The 20,253-nt window shown below is 41.8% G+C and overlaps 1 protein-coding gene across 1 annotated transcript in view; it reads right to left on the reverse strand.

Moving 5' to 3' along the window:
• Positions 1-20,253, reverse strand: part of TTC27 (tetratricopeptide repeat domain 27) — a 189,665-nt gene that overhangs the window by 139,263 nt on the left and 30,149 nt on the right. Inside the window, 2 exon segments of the mRNA XM_033176078.1 lie at positions 6,242-6,375; positions 9,396-9,560. Coding sequence (XP_033031969.1) covers positions 6,242-6,375; positions 9,396-9,560 — 299 coding nt within the window.

Genomic DNA, 20,253 nt, shown 5'->3' on the forward strand with positions numbered 1-20,253 from the left:
CTAGAAAGGATAAAGTTAACTTACCTTGTCTACCTATGGGCAACAGGTTGTTTCTTGTGAAACACATATTTGGAAACAATTTACCTTCCAGAAATGAAAGATGTGCCATTCTATACCTCAAGAATGCACTAACAATGACAATAATAGGGAATAACAGCTATCATTCATTGAGCCAAGTATGCAAAAGCCCCTCTGCAGATAACCTTACAAACATTTTTCAAATCCATCCTCACAATAATCACAGACAATAGGCATTTCTATCCCTATTTATTGATGAAAAACAAAGAATCAGATACTTGAAGCTCATCCAAGATCACACTCAAAGTATGTGACAGCATCAGGATTCAAAACTGGATCTTTCTATTCTGCCTCTAAATTCTAATCAAAAACATCAACTTCCCAACTCTGTGTCTCAGCAATATAGTGCGATCAGTTGAGAAATTTCTCACAAATAGCTTGTTATCAATGATGGAAATGCCAAACTGACAAGTTCGTTCTAAAATTTATATGGAAATGCAAATGATCGACAATAACCAAAACAATTTTAAAAAGAATAAAATACAAAGAAGTACTTGATTTCAAGAATTACTATAAAGCCCAGACAGTATGGTACTGGCATAAAGACAGACATACAAAGTGAATGGAACAGAATACAGTCCAAAATGTTAGACCCATGCATATGTGATGGATTGATTTTCAGTAAAAGTACCTAGGTGGTTCAGTAGATAAAGCCTTTCAATAAATGATATTAGAGAACTTTGGGAGGCCAAGGTGGGAGGAAGCTTGCAGCCAGGAGTTTGAGACCAGCCTGGGCAACACAGCAAGACCCTGTCTTTCCAAAAAAAAAAGTAACTAAATGATGTCAGAACAACTGGATATCCATTTGTAAAAAAAAATGATCCTTCACGTTTATCTCAATCATATACAAAAATTAAATCAAAATTAATCACAGACCTTAATACAGAAGTTGAAACTAAAACAACTTCTAGAATAAAACATAAAAAATATATATATTTGTAACCTTGAGATGGAAAGGCACCAGTCCTTAATTAGGACACAAAAAGCATGACTTATAAGAGAAAAACTTCATAAATTGGACTTCATCAGATTAAAAACTTCTGTTCTCGGCCGGGCGCGGTGGCTCAAGCCTGTAATCCCAGCACTTTGGGAGGCCAAGACGGGCGGATCACGAGGTCAGGAGATGGAGACCATCCTGGCTAACATGGTGAAACCCCGTCTCTACTAAAAATACAAAAAACTAGCCGGGAGATGTGGCGGGCGCCTGTAGTCCCAGCTACTCGGGAGGCTGAGGCAGGAGAATGGCGTAAACCCGGGAGGCAGAGCTTGCAGTGAGCTGAGATCCGGCCACTGCACTCCAGCCTGGGCGGCAGAGCGAGACTCCGTCTCAAAAAAAAAAACTTCTGTTCTCTGAAAACATTGTTAAGAAGACAAGAAGTCAAGCTCCGGATCCAAATATATTGACATAACACGTATCTGAAAAGGGACTTGTATCCAGAATATGAAGAACTCTTAGAACTCAATAAGAAGACAACCCAAATGAAAAATGGGCAAAAGAGGCCAGGCATGGTGGCTCACGCCTGTAATCCCAGCACTTTAGGAGGCCAAAGTGGGTGGATCACTTGAGGTCAGGAGTTCAAGACCAACCTGGCAAACATGGTAAAACCCCGTCTCTACCAAAAATACAAAAATCAGCCAGGCATTGTGGCATGTACCTGTACTCCCAGCTACTCGGGAGGCTGAGGCAGGAGAATTGCTTGAACCCGAGAGGTGGAGGTTGCAGTAAGCTGAGATCTTGCCACTGCACTCCAGCCTAGGCAATAGAGTGAGACTCCATTTCAAAAATAAAAAGAGAAGAGAGAAAAAAAAAAACTTATATTCACACAAAGACTTACATACATATTTTCTAGGCAGGTTTATTAGTAATAGCTGCTAGAAATAACTTAAATGTCCACCAGCAGTTCATATTGGTATTTCAACATGGCTGAATCTTAAAACCATTAAGCCAGACACAAAAGATTACATACCGTATGATTCCATTTATTGGAAATTCTAGAAAAGACAGATCTAATCTATGACAGAAAGCAGACTAGAGAGTAACTGACTGCAAAGAACTACAGGGGCACTCTTTGGAGAAACTTTTTTTCATTATAGTGGTGGTTACATGCGTCTAATTGTTAAATCTCAACAAAGTGTAATTCAAAATAGGTATACTTTATGTAAATTATTCCTCAATAATCTTGGGTGAAATTTTTTTCTAATTCAACAAAAAAACAAGGAAGACTTTAGGAGCTAAATGAAGCTAGACAGAAGCTGGGCATGGTGGCTCATGCCTATAATCCCAGCACTTTGAGAGGCTGAGGTGGGTGGATCACCGGATGTCAGGAGTTCGACAACAGCCTGGCCAGCATGGTGAAGCCCTGTCTCTACTAAAAATACAATTCCCCGGGCATAGTGGCATGTGGCTGTAGTCCCAGCTACTTGGAGACTAAGGCAGGCTACAGAATGAGACACCATCTCAAAAAAATATATATATATATTTTCACATTGTAACATTTCTTTTTTTTTTGGAGAAAGTCTCACTTATTCACCCAGGCTGGAGTGCAGTGGTGTGACCTCGGCTCACTGCAACCTCCACCTCCCGGGTTCAAGCAATTCTCCTGCCTCAGCCTCCCAAGTAGCTGGAATTACAGGCACACACCACCACCCCCGGATAATCTTCTCTATTTTTAGTAGAGACGTGGTTTCGGCATGTTGGCCAGGTTGGTCTGGAACTCCTGACCTCAAGTGACCCTCCCACCTTGGCCTCCCAAAGTGCTGGGACTACAGGCGGGAGCCACCACACTGAGCCACATTGTAACATTTCCAATCAGGATATATTTTGTAATCACTATAAATGCTATGGTAGTGTTCTTTCCTTTTCCTGAAAAATGGTTATTAAACAGATGGTGTATATTACAATCTAATAATGTGTTTGACACAAGGAAATATGATATATAACCAACTTAACAAACAATTATCTTCCACCCATGAGAATAAAGCTATGTTTCCATATAATCCATACCTACATCATACAACTTGTACTCTCCATCTTCAAGTAGTAATTAACAAAGACCCTAAGATTATCTGAATGTATTTTATTCGCATATAAAAAGATTAAATTCTGGCCAGTGCAGTGGCTCATGCCTATAATCCCAACAGTTTTGGGAGGCTGAGGCAAGTGGATGGCTTGAGCCTAGAAGTTCAAGACCAGCCTGGGCAACATGGTGAAACCCCATCTCTACCAAAAATACAAAAATTAACCAGTCTCATAACCTGGTCTCTAAACAGACAAACAGGTAAAACTTTTTTTTTTTTTTTTTTTGAGATGGAGTTGCACTCTGTCGCCCAGGCTGGAGTGCAGTGGCACAATCTCAGCTCACTGCAAGCTCCGCCTCCCGGGTTCACGCCACTCTCCTGCCTCAGCCTCCCAAGTTGCTGGGACTACAGGCACCTGCCACCACACCCAGCTAATTTTTTGTATTTTTAGTAGAGATGGGGTTTCACTATGTTAGCCAGGATGGTCTCGATCTCCTGACCTCATGATCCGTCTGCCTCAGCCTCCCAAAGTGCTGGGATTACAGGCATGAGCGACTGCGCCCAGCCAATATTTTTAAAATAAAATAAAATAATCCTGAAAAAATTTCTGATAGTCACATATAATATGTTAAAAATGTTAACCATGTTAACCCTGTAACATGTGTTATATGGTTAATCCCAGTGGGAGTTGAAGCAGGAAGATTGCTTGAGCCCAGGAGTTTGAAACAAACCTGGGCAATATAGTGAGACATCATCTCCATTTAAGAAGAAAGAAAGCAAGAAAGCAAGCAAGCGGCCGGGCGCGGTGGCTCAAGCCTGTAATCCCAGCACTTTGGGAGGCCGAGACGGGCGGATCACGAGGTCAGGAGATCGAGACCATCCCGGCTAACACGGTGAAACCCCGTCTCTACTAAAAATACAAAAACTAGCCGGGCGAGGTGGCCGGCGCCTGTAGTCCCAGCTACTTGGGAGGCTGAGGCAGGAGAATGGCGTAAACCTGAGAGGCGGAGCTTGCAGTGAGCTGAGATCTGGCCACTGCACTCCAGTTCGGGCGACAGAGCGAGACTCTGCCTCAAAAAAAAAAAAAAAAAAAAAGCAAGCAAGCAAGCAAACAAGCAAGCAAGAAAGCAAGCAAGAAAGAACAAACAAGCAAAAAAAAATTAAATTCTGTATTAAATTATACATCATTTTCATACATTTCTCATAATACTCATCATATCCTACTTATCACCAGGAGATAATTTTCTTTTTTCTTTTTTCTTTTTTTTTTTTCAAAGGGAATTTTGCTCTTGTTGCCCAGGCTGGAGTTCAATGGTGCAATTGCACTCATTGCTCATTGCAACCTCCACTTCCCTGATCCAAGCAATTCTCCCACCTCAGCCTCCCAAGTAGCTGGGATTACAGGCATGCGCCACCACAACAGGCTAATTTTGTTTTTTTGGGTATTTTTCCTTTTTTTTTTGAGACGGAGTCTTGCTCTGTCACCCAGGCTGGAGTGCAGTGGCATGATCTCGGCTCACTGCAAGCTCCGCCTCCCGGCTGGATTCACACCATTCTCCTGCCTCAGCCTCCTGAGTAGCTGGGACTACAGGCACCTACCACCACACCCGGTTAATTTGTTTTGTAGTTTTAGTAGAGACAGGGTTTCACCATGTTAGCCAGGATGATCTCCTGACCTCGTGCACTCGCCTTAGCCTCCCAAAGTGCTGGAATTACAGGCGTGAGCCATTGCACCTGGCCTAATTTTGCATTTTTAATAGAGACAGGGTTTCACTATTTAGGTCAGACTAGGCTCGAACTCCTGACCTCAAGTGGTCCACCCACCTCAGCTTTCCGAAGTGTTGGCTTTACAGGCATGAGCCACCATGTTAGGCCAATCACTGGGAGATAATTTTCTATAGGACAACTCCACATTAAAAAACAATAAACACAGCAGGGCACGGTGGCTCACGCCTGTAATCCCAGCACTTTGGGAGGCCGAGACAGGCAGATCACCTGAGGTTGCAAGTTCAAGACCAGCCTGATCAACATAGAGAAACCCCATCTCTACTAAAAATACAAAATTAGCCAGGCGTGGTGATGCATGCCTGCAATCCCAGCTACTTGGGAGGCTGAGGCAGAAGAATTGCTTGAATCCGGGAGGCGAGGTTGCATGGAGCTGAGATCGCTCCACTACACTCCAGCCTGGGCAATAGAGTGAGACTCCGTCTCAAAAAACAAAAAAGAAAAAAAAAGTAGTTGGGGGTTCCTGGGATCAGAAAACACATGCATAAATGCTAAAGGGGGCCGGGCGCGGTGGCTCAAGCCTGTAATCCCAGCACTTTGGGAGGCCGAGACGGGCGGATCACGAGGTCAGGAGATCGAGACCATCCTGGCTAACACGGTGAAACCCCGTCTCTACTAAAAATACAAAAACTAGCCGGGCGAGGTGGCAGGCGCCTGTAGTCCCAGTTACTTGGGAGGCTGAGGCAGGGAATGGCGTAAACCCGGGAGGCGGAGCTTGCAGTGAGCTGAGATCCGGCCACTGCACTCCAGTCCGGGCGACAAAGCGAGACTCCGCCTCAAAAAAAAAAAAAAAAAAAAATGCTAAAGGGCTCCATGGAAGCAGCTGGAGTGGACTATAATTAGGTAAACTGACCAAGAGTCATAATTCAAACTAAAGAAGAGAATTCATTAGACATGTCAAATAAACATACTAAGGCAACCACCACCCAATAATGACAGAGAAACAAAAGCTCGATCACAAAACTAGTGAAAAGGAATTCTGATAATCTGTTTACCTATTTAGAAAAAGCCTAAGAGATTCCAAGAGAAGACAAACATAAGGAAACGTGACAGCAGATAGAAAAATTGGTCTCCACCCAGTATGCCTTTTGAATTTCTAAAAGAGGGGTAATATATAACTAACTGCATTACTAATTCATAGTTACTGAATCCTAAAAGAAAAGGACTATTTATCTCTATATAGGGTTAGGAAAAAAGACGGTTTAAACACGGGTTCTCCCTGACCCATAAACCTTGAAAAGGCAAAAGAAAAATAAAATGAAGTCCTCCCCCAACCCACTCAGTGTTTCTATGGTACTCACCTGTTGAAATTGTTAGACTCAGGTATTAATTGAATGTAATAACTTGCAATCCTACTTGCCTTGGTTAAATGTTCCTGAGGAGTGGGTGCTGGAGTGAATTCACAATTTGAAAGGACATCCCCTTCCCTTCTTACATCTAGAATCAGTTGTGCCACATAATTTTCCTGGAACCGTGTTCTTTTCCCCAAAGCACCTGAAAAAACAATAAAATGGTATCTACTGAGTTACCTATCAGATCTACTGTACAGTCATGAAGAGCAATATTTTCAGAGTGCTTTAGAGTTTACAAGATATTTTCTCCATTTCACATAAGAAAGTCCTGAGGCCCAGTCTCAGGTTTTAAATGACTTATAAAATTAGAAAGTCATTAAGCTCTGGTACCAGACTCAAACCCAGGATTTCTGCCACTAGATTTTTTTTTTTTTTTATACTTTAAGTTCTAGGGTACATGTGCATAACGTGCAGGTTTGTTACATATGTATACTTGTGCCATGTTGGTGTGCTGCACTCATCGACTCATCAGCACCCATCAATTCATCATTTATATCATGTATAACTCCCAGTACAATCCCTCCCCCCTCCCCCCTCCCCATGATAGGCCCCAGTGTGTGATGCTCCCCTTCCCGAGTCCAAGTGATCTCATTGTTCAGTTCCCACCTATGAGTGAGAACATGCGGTGTTTGGTTTTCTGTTCTTGTGATAGTTTGCTAAGAATGATGGTTTCCAGCTGCATCCATGTCCCTACAAAGGATGCAAACTCATCCTTTTTTATGGCTGCCTAGTATTCCATGGTGTATATGTGCCACATTTTCTTAATCCAGTCTGTCACAGATGGACATTTGGGTTGATTCCAAGTCTTTGCTATTGTGAATAGTGCCGCAATAAACATACGTGTGCATGTGTCTTTATAGCAGCATGATTTATAATCCTTAGGGTATATACCCAGTAGTGGGATGGCTGGGTCATATGGTACATCTAGTTCTAGATCCTTGAGGAATTGCCATACTGTTTTCCATAATGGTTGAACTAGTTGACAATCCCACCAACAGTGTAAAAGTGTTCCTATGTCTCCACATCCTCTCCAACACCTGTTGTTTCCTGACTTTTTAATGATTGCCATTCTAACTGGTGTGAGATGGTATCTCATTGTGGCTTTGAAATATACAAGAAAAAAACAAACAACCCCATCAAAAAGTGGGCAAAGGATATGAACAGACATTTCTCAAAAGAAGACATTCATACAGCCAACAGACACATGAAAAACTGCCACTAGATTTCACATACTAATTATTGCATCAAAATACCACCCTTTAAAAAAAAAAAAAAAAGTAACACATTGAGTGTTGTAAGTAGAACTATTATTATCTCTTTTTCACAGATGACAAAAACAAAAGTTCTAGAGAATACAATCACTTGTTCATGATCACAGGGCTTCTCAGCATCAGAACCAGAGCTGAAAGACAGGATCTTTTGGTTCTAAATCAACAGTTTATTACACTATCTGACTTCATGTAAGACCAAAATTTTTTCATTATGTCTCTGAAATAACTTGCTGCAGAATAGCTGTTTTCCAAACCACTTTAAGGGAAGCAAAAGTTCCAACATCCACTCTCTGGACAACGTCAGATTACAAAAACTCTTGATTACAGAGACCAGTCTAGGAAGTCTGGATTTTACCCTATTATGAGTCTGGCTCTAAGTTATACATTAACCTTTTAAATATGTTATGCTAAATATAGACACTGAAATTGTTCAACACAGCTTACTATTTCATTTTTATTTTATTTATTTATTTGTTGTTATGAGACGGAGTCTTGCTCTGTCGCCAGGTTGTAGTGCAGTGGCACGATCTCGGCTCACTGCAACCTCCCACTCCCTGGTTCAAGTGAATCTCCTACCTCAGCCTCCCGAGTAGCTGGGATTACAGGCTGGTGCCACTACGTCTAGCTAATTTTTGTATTTTTAGTGAGACGGGGTTTTGCCATGTTGGCCAGGATGGTCTCAATCTCCTGACCTCATGATCTGCCCGCCTTGGCCTCCCAAAGTGCTGGGATTACAAACGCGAGCCACAGCACCCGACCACAGCTTACTTTTTATAGTAAGGGTATAGATGAGTGGAAAAAAAGAATAAACTGATTCTCGTATTTGTGAACACCACATTTGTATTTCTAAGTTCTTCAACCCTAACTTAGAAAACAAAATATGAAGAACTAGCTAGTAAATATACCAACAATTAAGTATTATGCCATCAATAGTCCCAAAAAAGCCTCCTAGGATCAAAATATTTAAAAACATAACTTCTGAAACTAATCTCACAAGATACATTACTTATATTTTCATATACAGACAACTTACACATGGCCATTGTTCCAACTGATACATGGCCATTGTTTCAAGTTACAAGCTCAATATTAAATAATTTTATCCCCACACACAATGTAACAAAAGGTAGCTACGATCTGAGACAAGCCCACAAAATCATATTTATTCAAAATATATTGGAAGGATTTTACTTATAGAACTAGCTCGATAAGAAGCAGAGAATGTGGGCTGGGCGTGGTGGCTCCCGCCTGTAATCCCAGCACTTTGGGAGGCTGAGGTAGGCGGATCACTTGAGGTCAGGAGTTGAAAACCAGCCTGGTCAACATGGTGAAACCCCATCTCTACTAAAAATACAAAAAAAAAAAATTAGACAGGTGTGGTGGTGGGCACTGTAATCCCAGCTACTCAGGAGGCCGAGGAAGGAGAATTGCTCAAACCTGGGAGACTGAGGTTGCAGTGAGCTAAGATGGCGCCACTGCACTCCAGCCTGGGCAACAGAGGGAGACTCATTCTCAAAAAAATAAAGCAAGATGGAAGGAATAGGTGGGTATTTACAAGAAAGGGCAATGCAGAGAGGCCAAACTTAGTCAGGAAAGGCCTCTATGGGCCCATCCCCCAAAGGCTCAAAAGCATGTTTCTGTACTGCCTGGCTGCTATCTATTACTAACACTTCTAAATAGATCAGTGCTATAAATGGAAAACTCTAGAAATAAGGAAAATATATCATTTCAAATTTGTTATAAACTATAAATTTGTAAATGAAACCTTTAAAGTCTACTTTTGTAAAGCAAATAGGATATAGAAAATCAAATACCAACATACAATACAAACTGCCAATGTATAGTTTTATCATAAAAATAAAATCAATTATCCACAAAAAATAAGTCTTACCTGTCAAATCAATTTGTAATTGGCTGATGTCCTTAGCAATATTCAACTGATCTTTTGCTTTTCTGTACTCATAATAATATAAAAACACATATGCACATTCCAGATGGAATTGAATAGCCAAATATCGACCTGAATCATCTACAAACAGATTCTGTAGTTTCATCACTGTAAGACAAAAGATAAAACATTAAAAATTATGAGAATAAAAATATATTAATGTGTAAAATAGAGTCTATAATACATAAAGTATATAGTACATAGTCTCTGTTGTTAAATAATTTTAAACATTAAGACGTGAGGAATACAGGAACACTAATAGTTACCAGCCAGCATTCTCTGAGCACTTACATGCTCCAGACATGAGCTAAGGACATTATGTACACTATCTCCTTTATTCCACACAATCCTGAGAGATATGATTCATAACCCTGCTCTTTCTCAGAGGATTTGTCTTAACCATGCAAAAAAAAAAAAATTGGTGGGGGGACAGGCGCAGTGGCTCACATCTGTAATCCCAGTACTTTGGGAGGTTGAAGCGGGCAGATCACGAGGCCAGTTATTTGAGACCAGCCTGACCAACATGGTGAAACCCCATCTCTACTAAAAATACAAAAATTAGCCAGCATGGTGGCGTGTGCCTGTAATCCCAGCTACTCAGGAGGCTGAGGCAGGAGAATCGCTTGAACCCGGGAGGCAGAGATTGCAGTGAGCTGAAATCGCACCACTGCACTCCAGCCTGAGCAGCAGAGCAAGACACTGCCTCCAAAAAAAAAATAGCCAGGGGTGGCTGGCTGTCAAGATGGCCAATAGGAACAGCTCCGGTCTGCAGCTCCCAGAGATATCAAGGCAGAAGGTGGGTGATTTTTACATTTCCAAGTGAAGTACCAGGCTCATCTCTCTAGGACTAGTTAGACAGTGGGTGCAGCCCATGGAGGGCAGGCCAAAGCAGGGTGAGGAGTCGCCTCACCCAGGAAGCACAAGAGTTCTGGGAACTCTTTCCCCTAGCCAAGGGAAGTCTTGAGGTACTGTACCATGATAAATGGTGCATTCTGGCCCAGACACTAAGCTTTTCCCATGTTTGCAACCCGCAGACCAGGAGATTTCCTTAGGTGCGTGCCTACACCACCAGGGCCTTGGGTTTCAAGCACAAAACTGGGCAGCCATTTGGGCAGACACCAAGCTAGCTGCAGAAGTTCTTTTTCATACCCCAATGGCTCCTGGAATGCCAGCAAGACACAAGAGCTGTTCACTCCCCTGGAAGGGGCCTGAAGTCAGGGAGCCAAGTGGTCTAGCTCAGCTGATCCCACCCCCACGAAGCCCAGCAAGTTATGATCCACTGGCTTGAAATTCTCGCTGCCAGCACAGCAGTCTAGTCAACCTGGGATGCTCTAGCTTGGTGGAGGCAGAGGTGTTCGCCATTACTGAGGCTTAAGTAGGTGGTTTTCCCCACATAGTGTAAACAAAGAATCTCTGGGACACAGCTAAAGCAGTGTTTAGTGGGAAATTTTTTTTTTTTTTTTTTTTTTTTGTTGAGACGGAGTCTCGCTCTGTCGCCCAGGCTGGAGTGCAGTGGCCGGATCTCAGCTCACTGCAAGCTCCGCCTCCCGGGTTTACGCCATTCTCCTGCCTCAGCCTCCCGAGAAGCTGGGACTACAGGCGCCCGCCACCTCGCCCGGCTAGTTTTTTGTATTTTTAGTAGAGACGGGGTTTCACTGTGTTCGCCAGGATGGTCTCGATCTCCTGACCTCGTGATCCGCCCGTCTCGGCCTCCCAAAGTGCTGGGATTACAGGCTTGAGCCACCGCGCCCGGCCTAGTGGGAAATTTATAGCACTAAATGCCCATAGGAGAGAGCGGGAAAGATCTAAAATCAACACCATAACATCACAATTGAAAGAACTAGAGAAGCAAGGGCAAACAAATTCAAAGGCTAGCAGAAGGCAAGAAATAACTAAGATCACAGCAGAACTGAAGGAGAGAGAGACACGAAAAACCCTTCGAAAAAAATCAATGAATATAGGAGCTGGTTTTTTGAAAAGATTAACAAAATAGATAGACCACTAGCCAGACTAATAAAGAAGAAAAGAAAGAAGAATCAAATAGATGCAGTAAAAAATGATAAAGGGGATATCACCACTGATCCCACAGAAATAGAAACTATCATCAGAGAACACTATAAACACCTCTACGCAAATAAACTAGAAAATCTAGAAGAAGGCCGGGCGCAGTGGCTCAAGCCTGTAATCCCAGCACTTTGGGAGGCCAAGATGGGCGGATCACGAGGTCAGGAGATCGAGACCATCCTGGCTAACACGGTGAAACCCCATCTCTACTAAAAAATACAAAAAACTAGCCAGGCAAGGTGGCGGGTGCCTGTAGTCCCAGCTACTCGGGAGGCTGAGGCAGGAGAATGGCATAAACCCGGGAGGCGGAGCTTGCAGTGAGCTGAGATCCGGCCACTGCACTCCAGCCTGGGCGAAGAGCGAGATTCCGTCTCAAAAAAAAAAAAAAGAAAAGAAAAGAAAATCTAGAAGAAATGGATAAATTCTTGGACACATATACCCTCCCAAGACTAAACCAGGAAGAAGTCAAATCCCTGAAAAGACCAATAACAAGTTCTGAAATTGAGACAGTAATTAATAGCCTACCAACCAAAAACAGCCCAGGACCAGACGGATTCACAGCCAAATTCTACCAGAGGTACAAAGAGGAGCTGGTACCTTCCTTCTGAAACTATTCCAATCAATAGGAAAAGAGGGAATCCTCCCTAACTCATTTTATGAGGCCAGCATCATCCTGATACCAAAGCCTGGCAGAGACACAACAAAAAAAAGAAAATTTCAGGCCAATATCCCTGATGAACATCGATGTGAAAATCCTAAATAAAATACTGGCAAACTGAATCCAGCAGCACATCAAAAAGCTTATCCACCACAATCAAGTTGGCTTCATCCCTGGGATGCAAGGCTGGTTCAACAGATGCAAATTAATAAATGTAATCCATCACATAAACAGAACCGAGATAAAAACCACATGTTTATCTCAACAGATGCAGAAAAGGCCTTCGATAAACTTCAACACGCCTTCATGCTAAAAACTCTCAATAAACTAGGTATTGATGGAACGGATCTCAAAATAATAACAGGTATTTATGACACACCCACAGCTAATATCATACTGAATGGGCAAAAGCTGGAAGCATTCCCTTTGAAAACTGGCACAAGACAGGGATGCCCTCTCTCATTACTCCTATTCAACATAGTATTGGAAGTTCTGGCCAGGGCAGTCAAGAGAAAGAAATAAAGGTATTCAAATAGGAAGAGAGGAAGTCAGTTTGTCTCTGTTTGCACATGACATTATCATATATTTAGAAAACCCCATGGTCTTAGCCCAAAATCTCCTTAAGCTGATAAGCAACTTCAGCAAAGTCTCAGGATACAAAATCAATCTACAAAAATCACACATATTCCTATACACCAATAATAGAGAGCCAAATCATTAGTGAACTCCCATTCAAAATTGCTACAAAGAAAATAAAATACAACTTACAAGGGTTGTGAAGGACCTTTTCAAAAGGAGAACTACAAACCACTGCTCAAGGAAATAAGAAAGGGCACAAACAAATGGAAAAACATTCCATGCTCATGGATAGAAAGAATCAATATTATGAAAATGGCCACACTGCCCTAAGTAATTTATAGATTCAATGCTATCCCCATCAAGCTACCATCGACTTTCTTCTCAGAATTAGAAAAAAACTACTTTAAATTTCATATGGAACCAAAAAGAGCGAGCCTGTATAGCCAAGACAATCCTAAGCAAAAAGAACAAAGCTGGAGGCATCACACTACCTGACTTCAAACTATACTACAAGGCTACAGTAACCAAAATAGCATTGTACCAGTACCAAAACAAATATATAGACCAATGAAACAGAGCAGAGGCCTCAGAAATAACGCCAAACACCTACAACCATTTGATCTTTGACAAACATGACAAAAACAAGCAACAGGGAAAGAATTCCCTATTTAATAAATGGTGTTGGGAAAACTGGCTAGCCATACGCAGAAAACTGCAAATGGACCCCTTCCTTACATCTTATACAAAAATTAACTCAAGATGGATTAAAGACTTAAACATAAGACATAAAACCATTAAAATCCTATTAGAAAACCTAGGCAATACCATTCAGGACATAGGCATGGGGCAAGGACTTCATGACTAAAACACCAAAAGCAATGGAACAAAAGCCAAAATTGACATATGGGATCTAATTGAACTAAAGAGCAATCAGTATAGCAAAAGAAACTACCATCAGAGTGAACAGGCAACCTACAGAATGAGAGAAAAGTTTTGCAATCTACCTATCTGACAAAGGGCTAATATCCAGAATCTACAAAGAACTTAAACAAATTTACAAGAAAAAACAACTCCATCAAAAAGTGGGCAAAGGATATGAACAGACATTTCTCAACAAAAGACACTTATGAGGTCAATAAACATATGAAAAAAAGCTCATGATCACTGGTCATTACAGAAATGCAAATCAAAACCACACTGAGATACCACCTCATACCAGTTAGAATGGCAATCATTAAAAAGTCAGGAAACAACAGATGCTGGAGAGGATGTGGAGAAATAGGAACACTTTTACACTGTTGGTGGGAATGTAAATCAGATCAACCATTGTGGAAGACAGTGTGGAGATTCCTCAAGGATCTAGAACCAGAATTACCATTTGACCCAGTAATCCCATTACTGGGTATACACCCAAAGGATTATAAATCATTCTACTATGAAACCACATGCACACATATGTTTACTGCAGCACTGTTCACAATAGCAAAGACTTGGAGTCAACCCAAATGCCCATCAATGATAGACTGGATAAAGAAAATGTGGCACATATACATTATGGAATACTATGCGGCTATAAAAAAGGATGAGTTCATGTCCTCTGCAGTGACATGGATGAAGATGGAAACCATCATTCTCAGCAAACACAGGAACAGAAAACCAAACACTGTATGTTCTCATAGAAGTTGAACAATGAGAACACATGGACACAGGGAGGGGAACATCATGGTGGGTAGGGGACTAGGGGAGGGATAGCATTAGGAGAAATACCTAATGTAGATGATAGGTTGATGGATGCAGCAAACCACCATGGCATGTGCATACCTATGTAACAAACCTGCATGTTCTGCACATGTATCCCAGAACTTAAAGTATAATAAAATAAAAATTTTTTAAATGGCAACATAAGGTGTTGATGCAAAGTACCATGAATATGCAACAGTTAAACATATTTATGTGGTATGAAAATGTATGCATGGAAGAAACTGGTTAGAAGCAAACATTAAATTGGTAAGATAAAGAAAAAATAAAGAGTTGTACTTCGATGAGACCCTTAAAAAAAAGAAAAAAAAAAAGAAGCAACACAGAAAATCTGATGAAGAGGATATCAGTTTACAAATTTTCTTCATAGAGAATGTAGAATTTCTCCCTTGAAAGAAATGGGGAGGCTGGGCATGGTGGCTCATGCTATAATCCAAGTGCTTAGGAAGACCTAGGCGGAAAGACTGCTTGAAGCCAGGAGTTCACGACAAGCCTGAGCAACACAGAGTGGCTTCATCTCAACAAAAAAATAAAAACGTTAGTCAGTCATGGTAGAGCATGCCTGAAATTCCAAGTACTCAGGAGGCTGAGGCGGGAGGATCCTTTGAACCCAAAAGTTCAAGGTTGCAGTGAGTTATGACTGTGCTACTACACTCCAGTCTAGGTGACAGACTAGACCCTGTCTCTAAAAATCAAAGAAAAAGGGAAACAGATAAACATCCATGTATCTAATACAATATGAATATCAAATAAAGAATAAGTGAATATTAGCTTGGCAGTCAGATTCGAATTTATTTCTCTCAATATCTAAGATGAAAAGAATGGAGGATAATAACCTAGTAAAACAGCATCTGAAATAAAATGACTGTCAAAATTAATTACATATAAAGACAGGCTAGTTGACATACACCAAGTAACGAGGGTGTCTAACAGGTACCCTTATCCAATTGATCCCCCAAACAGAATTCCCTTCTATAGTATCGCTGACAAACTATATCTCACAAATGTTTCCAATATGTTAGCCAGCATTTCACAAAATAACCTACCAGAATGAATACATAATGAATGAATGGAACACAAAGGCTGATGACAGTTTTCCCATCATTCAAACTGAAAGAGAAGTTATTTTTACTGATATCTACTCTGCCTAGCAATGGGTATTTTACATGTTGTGTTATTTAATTCTCACAATGATGTATTGGAGGCTGACATTATCTCCACTTAATTCATTATAAAATTGAGCTCAGGCTGGGCACAGAGCCTCACACCTACAATTCCAGCACTTGGGGAGGCTGAGGTGAGAGGATCACTTGAAGCCAGGAATTCAAGACCAGACTGGGCAACATAGCAAGACCATATCTCTATAATAAATTAGTCAAGCATGGTAGTATGCTCCTGTAGTCCCAAATACTGGAGAGGCTGAAGTGGGAGGATCACTTGAGCCCAGGAGGTTGAGGTTGCAATGAGCTATTATTATACCACTGCACTCCAGCCTAAGCATTGGAGCAGTCTCTAAAAGAACTTTAAAAGGCCAGGTGCAGTGGCTCACACCTGTAATCCCAGCACTTTGGGAGGCCGAGGCAGGTAGATCACGAGGTCAGGAAATCGAGACCATCCTGGCTCACATGGTGAAACCCCGTGTCTCTACTAAACATACAAAAAAATTAGCCGGGCATGGTGGCGGGGGCCTGTAGTCCCAGCTACTCGGGAGGCTGAGGCAAAAGAATGGCGTGAACCCGGGAGGCGGAGCTTGCAGTGAGCAGAGATCACGCCACTGCACTCCAGCCTGGGCGACAGAGCGAGGCTCCGTCTCAAAAAAAAAGAAGAAAATTTTAAATAGGGCCGGGTGCAGTGGCTCATGTCTGTAATCCCAGCACTTTGGGAGGCCAAAGCGGTGGATCACCTGAGGTCAGAAGATTGAGACCAGCCTGGCCAATGTGGTGAAACCCCATCTCTACCAAAAATATAAAATTAGCTGGCCGTGCTGGCACACTCCTGAAATGCCAGCTTCTCAGGAGGCTGAGGCTGGAGAATCACTTGAACCCTGAAGCTGGAGGCTGCAGTAAGCTGAGATAGAGCCATTGCACTCCAGCCTGAGCAAAAATGAGTGAAACTCCATCTCAAAAAAAAAAAAAATTAAAATTAAAATTAAAAAAAGAAAAGAAAATTGAGCTCAGCTTACTGACTAGTCACCTCATTAAGTGGCAATGCCAGGATGTGAATCCAAGCTTATAGGGAAAAGGGGTACGGAGAAGTTGTCAGGGGAAGGATAAAGGTGCAGAGCTGATGCTACAAAAGCTCAATCTACTTTATCACCTATAATCTGGCAGAAACACCTACAGCTAAGAAACAGATACCCCTTTGTCTTTATGTGAGTTGAAATTTAAATGGGTCTGAAAAAGAAAGATAGTGTTTTTCTATAGTCCACTTAAGAGATTCTCTGGAGTCAAAGAGAGTAAGTCAAGATGCACATGCCTCACCTCAGAAGGCACATAGGCATCCTAACGTGAACTTCACTATGAAAACCCCTGAATAGATTTCATCCATGCAAACCAAACCCAGAAAAAGCTGGATCCAACAATACTTAATGCTCTTGATGAGGGCTTCTTTTTTTTTGTAATGTTCTTCTCCTTTTGTCTGCCCATTATTCCTGAGTGTCTAGTCATTACTCTCAGAAATATAATAACCTTCTATGACCTTAGTACAATTCACAAGTGACACAATTTTGCTTGGCTGCCAATGACAGTAATCTTCCCAAAATGTTCTGGATGCAAAAATCAAGGGACACAAGGGTTGGCCAAGGTTCTTAAAAATCTTCTCTCAAGTATCAGAGAAAGGACAATTACTGCATTTAATATGGCTTACTAAGTTGTGATAGCTCAGGTAGGTCTACTATCGAATTTAAACTGTACTAAGAATACATAAATAAGTCACACAAATGCCCAAAGTTGGTTGTATGTATTTATCTTCCCTTCTATCTACCTACCGACTTTTCTGCCCACCTATCTATACATATGTATATATGCATGTACTATCAGTATAACTGGCTTTGTTCTTGTACTTCCGTGCTTTCTCTGCATTATCTTATACGTTCAGAGATCAAATGTTGGATAAATAAAGTAGGGGAGCTCGGGCACGGTGGCTCATGCTTGTAATCTTAGCACTCTGGGAGGCCAAGGCAGGCGGGTCATCTGAGCTCAGGAGTTCGAGACCAGCCTGGCCAACATAGTGAAACCTTATTTCTACTAAAAATACAAAAATTAGCTGGGCATGGTGGTGTGCGCCTTGTAGTCTCAGCCACACAGGAGGCTAGGAGAATTACTTGAGCCTGGGAGGTGGAGGTTGCAGTGAGCCAAGATCACACCACTGCACTCCAGCCTGGGCGACAGAGCCAGACCCAGTCTCAAAAGAAAACAAAAAAAAGAAAAAAAGAAAAAGCATCCATACCTACCTCATAGTCCAACTAAAGAACCGCAAATACAAAGTAAAAATCTTAAGATGAGCAAAAGAAAATAGGTGGACTAGTTACACAGAAAGAGCAATTGGACCAATACTGATTTCTCAACATCAACAATGGAAACCAAAAACATAGGCCAGGAGTGGTGGCTCATGCCTGAGGTCAGGAATTCAAGACCAGCCTGGCCAACATGGTGAAACCCTGTCTCTACTAAAAACACAAAAATTAGCTGGGTGTGGTGGCCTGCAATCCCAGCTACTAGAGAGGCTGGGGTGGAAGAATTGCTTGAACCCAGGAGGCAGAGGTTGCAGTGAATGTAGATTATGCCACTGCACTCCCACTCTAGCCTGGGTGACAAGAGTAAGACTGTCTCAAAAAAAAAAAAAAAAGAAAGAAGACAGAAAAGTATCTTCATGGTGCTGCCTAGAATCTTTTAGTCAATAGTTCAAGGAGAGAAACAAGAACATCTCCAAGCAAACAGAAACAGAGAGTTTATCACCAAGATATGCTTGTTCAAGTGGAATAACTGCTAAATTATTTTACATCACTTTTAGCATACAAAAACGTAACTTTTGAGTTTCACCTGCCCTAAGTGGAAAGAATAATGAGAAAACGTTGCCCAAAGGCAGATGAGAAAAGAGACAAAGGCTACGACCTGACACAGAAGTTTCAAACTTCAAAAAATCATACATTTTCAAAGTTTGGAAAGTAAGAAGGCCCAATCTCTTTATGAACAAGTTTAAGAAGGATTGAGGCTTTTATCTATTTTTAAAGCTTCCGATATACAGTAAAAGTTGAAAGCTGTCAGAAGTATTCAGCAGAAAAACTTTCCACTGTAATTAAGCTACTGATGAAGACATAAAACTCTGAGGAAAAAAGAGCAATGAAGATAGAGAATTGCTGTTTCCCCCAGAGCAGTATCGTCATCCAAACATCCACATTCTCCTGAGAAGCTGAATTTCATAAATATCAGACAAGCATAAAGAAAAACAAATAACGTCTCCAGGTAATACCTGCATAGAGATACAGATTCAGAAATAACAATAGTATGAAAGATGATGGCTTGAAATATATCTGAACCTAGGCCAGGCACAGTGGCTCACACCTGTAATCCCAGCACTTTCGGAGGCTGAGGCAGGCAGATCACTTGAGGTCAGGAGTTTGAAAGCAGCCTGGCCAACATGGTGAAACCCCGTCTCTACTAAAAATACAAAAATTAGCCGGGCGTGGTGGTGAGCACCTGTAGTCCCAGCTGCTTGGGAGGCAGAGGCGGGAGAATCGCTTGAATCCAGGAGGCAGAGGTTGCAGTGAGCTGAGATTCCACCAGCACATTCCAGCCTGGGTAACAGAGAAAGACTCCATTTCAAAAGAAGGAAGGAAGGAAGGAGGGAAGGAAGGAAGGAGGGAAGGAGGGAAGGAAGGAAGGAAGGAAGGGAGGGAGGGAGGGAGGGAGGAAGGAAAGAAAAGAAAAGAAAGGAAGGAAGGAAGGAAGGAAGGAAGGAAGGAAGGAAGGAAAGAAAGAATAAGAAATATATTTGAACCTGCAAAATGAGGAAAAGTTACAGCTGGTAACTCTGGATTAGAATAAAAATAAGTAGGGGTAGGGTGTTGTGGCTCACACCTGTAATCCTGGCACTTTGGGAGGCTGAGGTGGACAGATCACTTGAGGTCAGAAGTTTGAAGTCGGCCTGGCCAACATGGTGAAACTCCATCTCTACTAAAAATACAAAAAAATTAGCCGGGCATGGTGGCGGGCGCCTGTAGTCCCAGCTATTCGGGAGGCTGAGGCAGGAGAATCGCTTGAACCCAGGAGGCAGAGGTTGCAGTGAACCGAGATCGCGCCACTGTACTCCAGCCTGGGCGACAGAGCAAGACTCCGTCTCAAAAAAAAAAAAAAAAAAAAAAAAAAGAATTGTGCTAGATCTTACTGCAAGGTTTAAGTCCTCCTCTTCCCTAAAAACGGGGTGGGGTAGGAAGATCTAGGTAGCTAAGAAGCAAAGACACACAATCATTATTGAATGAGTCAATATGCAGTTAGTTTAATTCTAAATTATGTGCCATTGACCAAAAGTAGCAGAGGGGGAAACCCATAAAGATTGGATAATTGAACAAACCTTATCAGAAGGGTGGGGCCTTAAAAGATGGGTAGAATTTGGCCGCAACCTCACATCAAGTTTGTAAGGTTTACCAAGGAGGGTCTATGTGTGTCTCATCCACTGGCATAGGCCCAGCACCTATCACAACTCAAATAATATCCTCAGTGTGAGCAAATATTCTATAAACCC

The sequence above is a fragment of the Trachypithecus francoisi genome, unplaced genomic scaffold, assembly GCF_009764315.1.
Source record: "Trachypithecus francoisi isolate TF-2019V2 unplaced genomic scaffold, Tfra_2.0 Lachesis_group17, whole genome shotgun sequence".
In the NCBI taxonomy this organism is placed as follows: Eukaryota; Metazoa; Chordata; class Mammalia; order Primates; family Cercopithecidae; genus Trachypithecus; species Trachypithecus francoisi.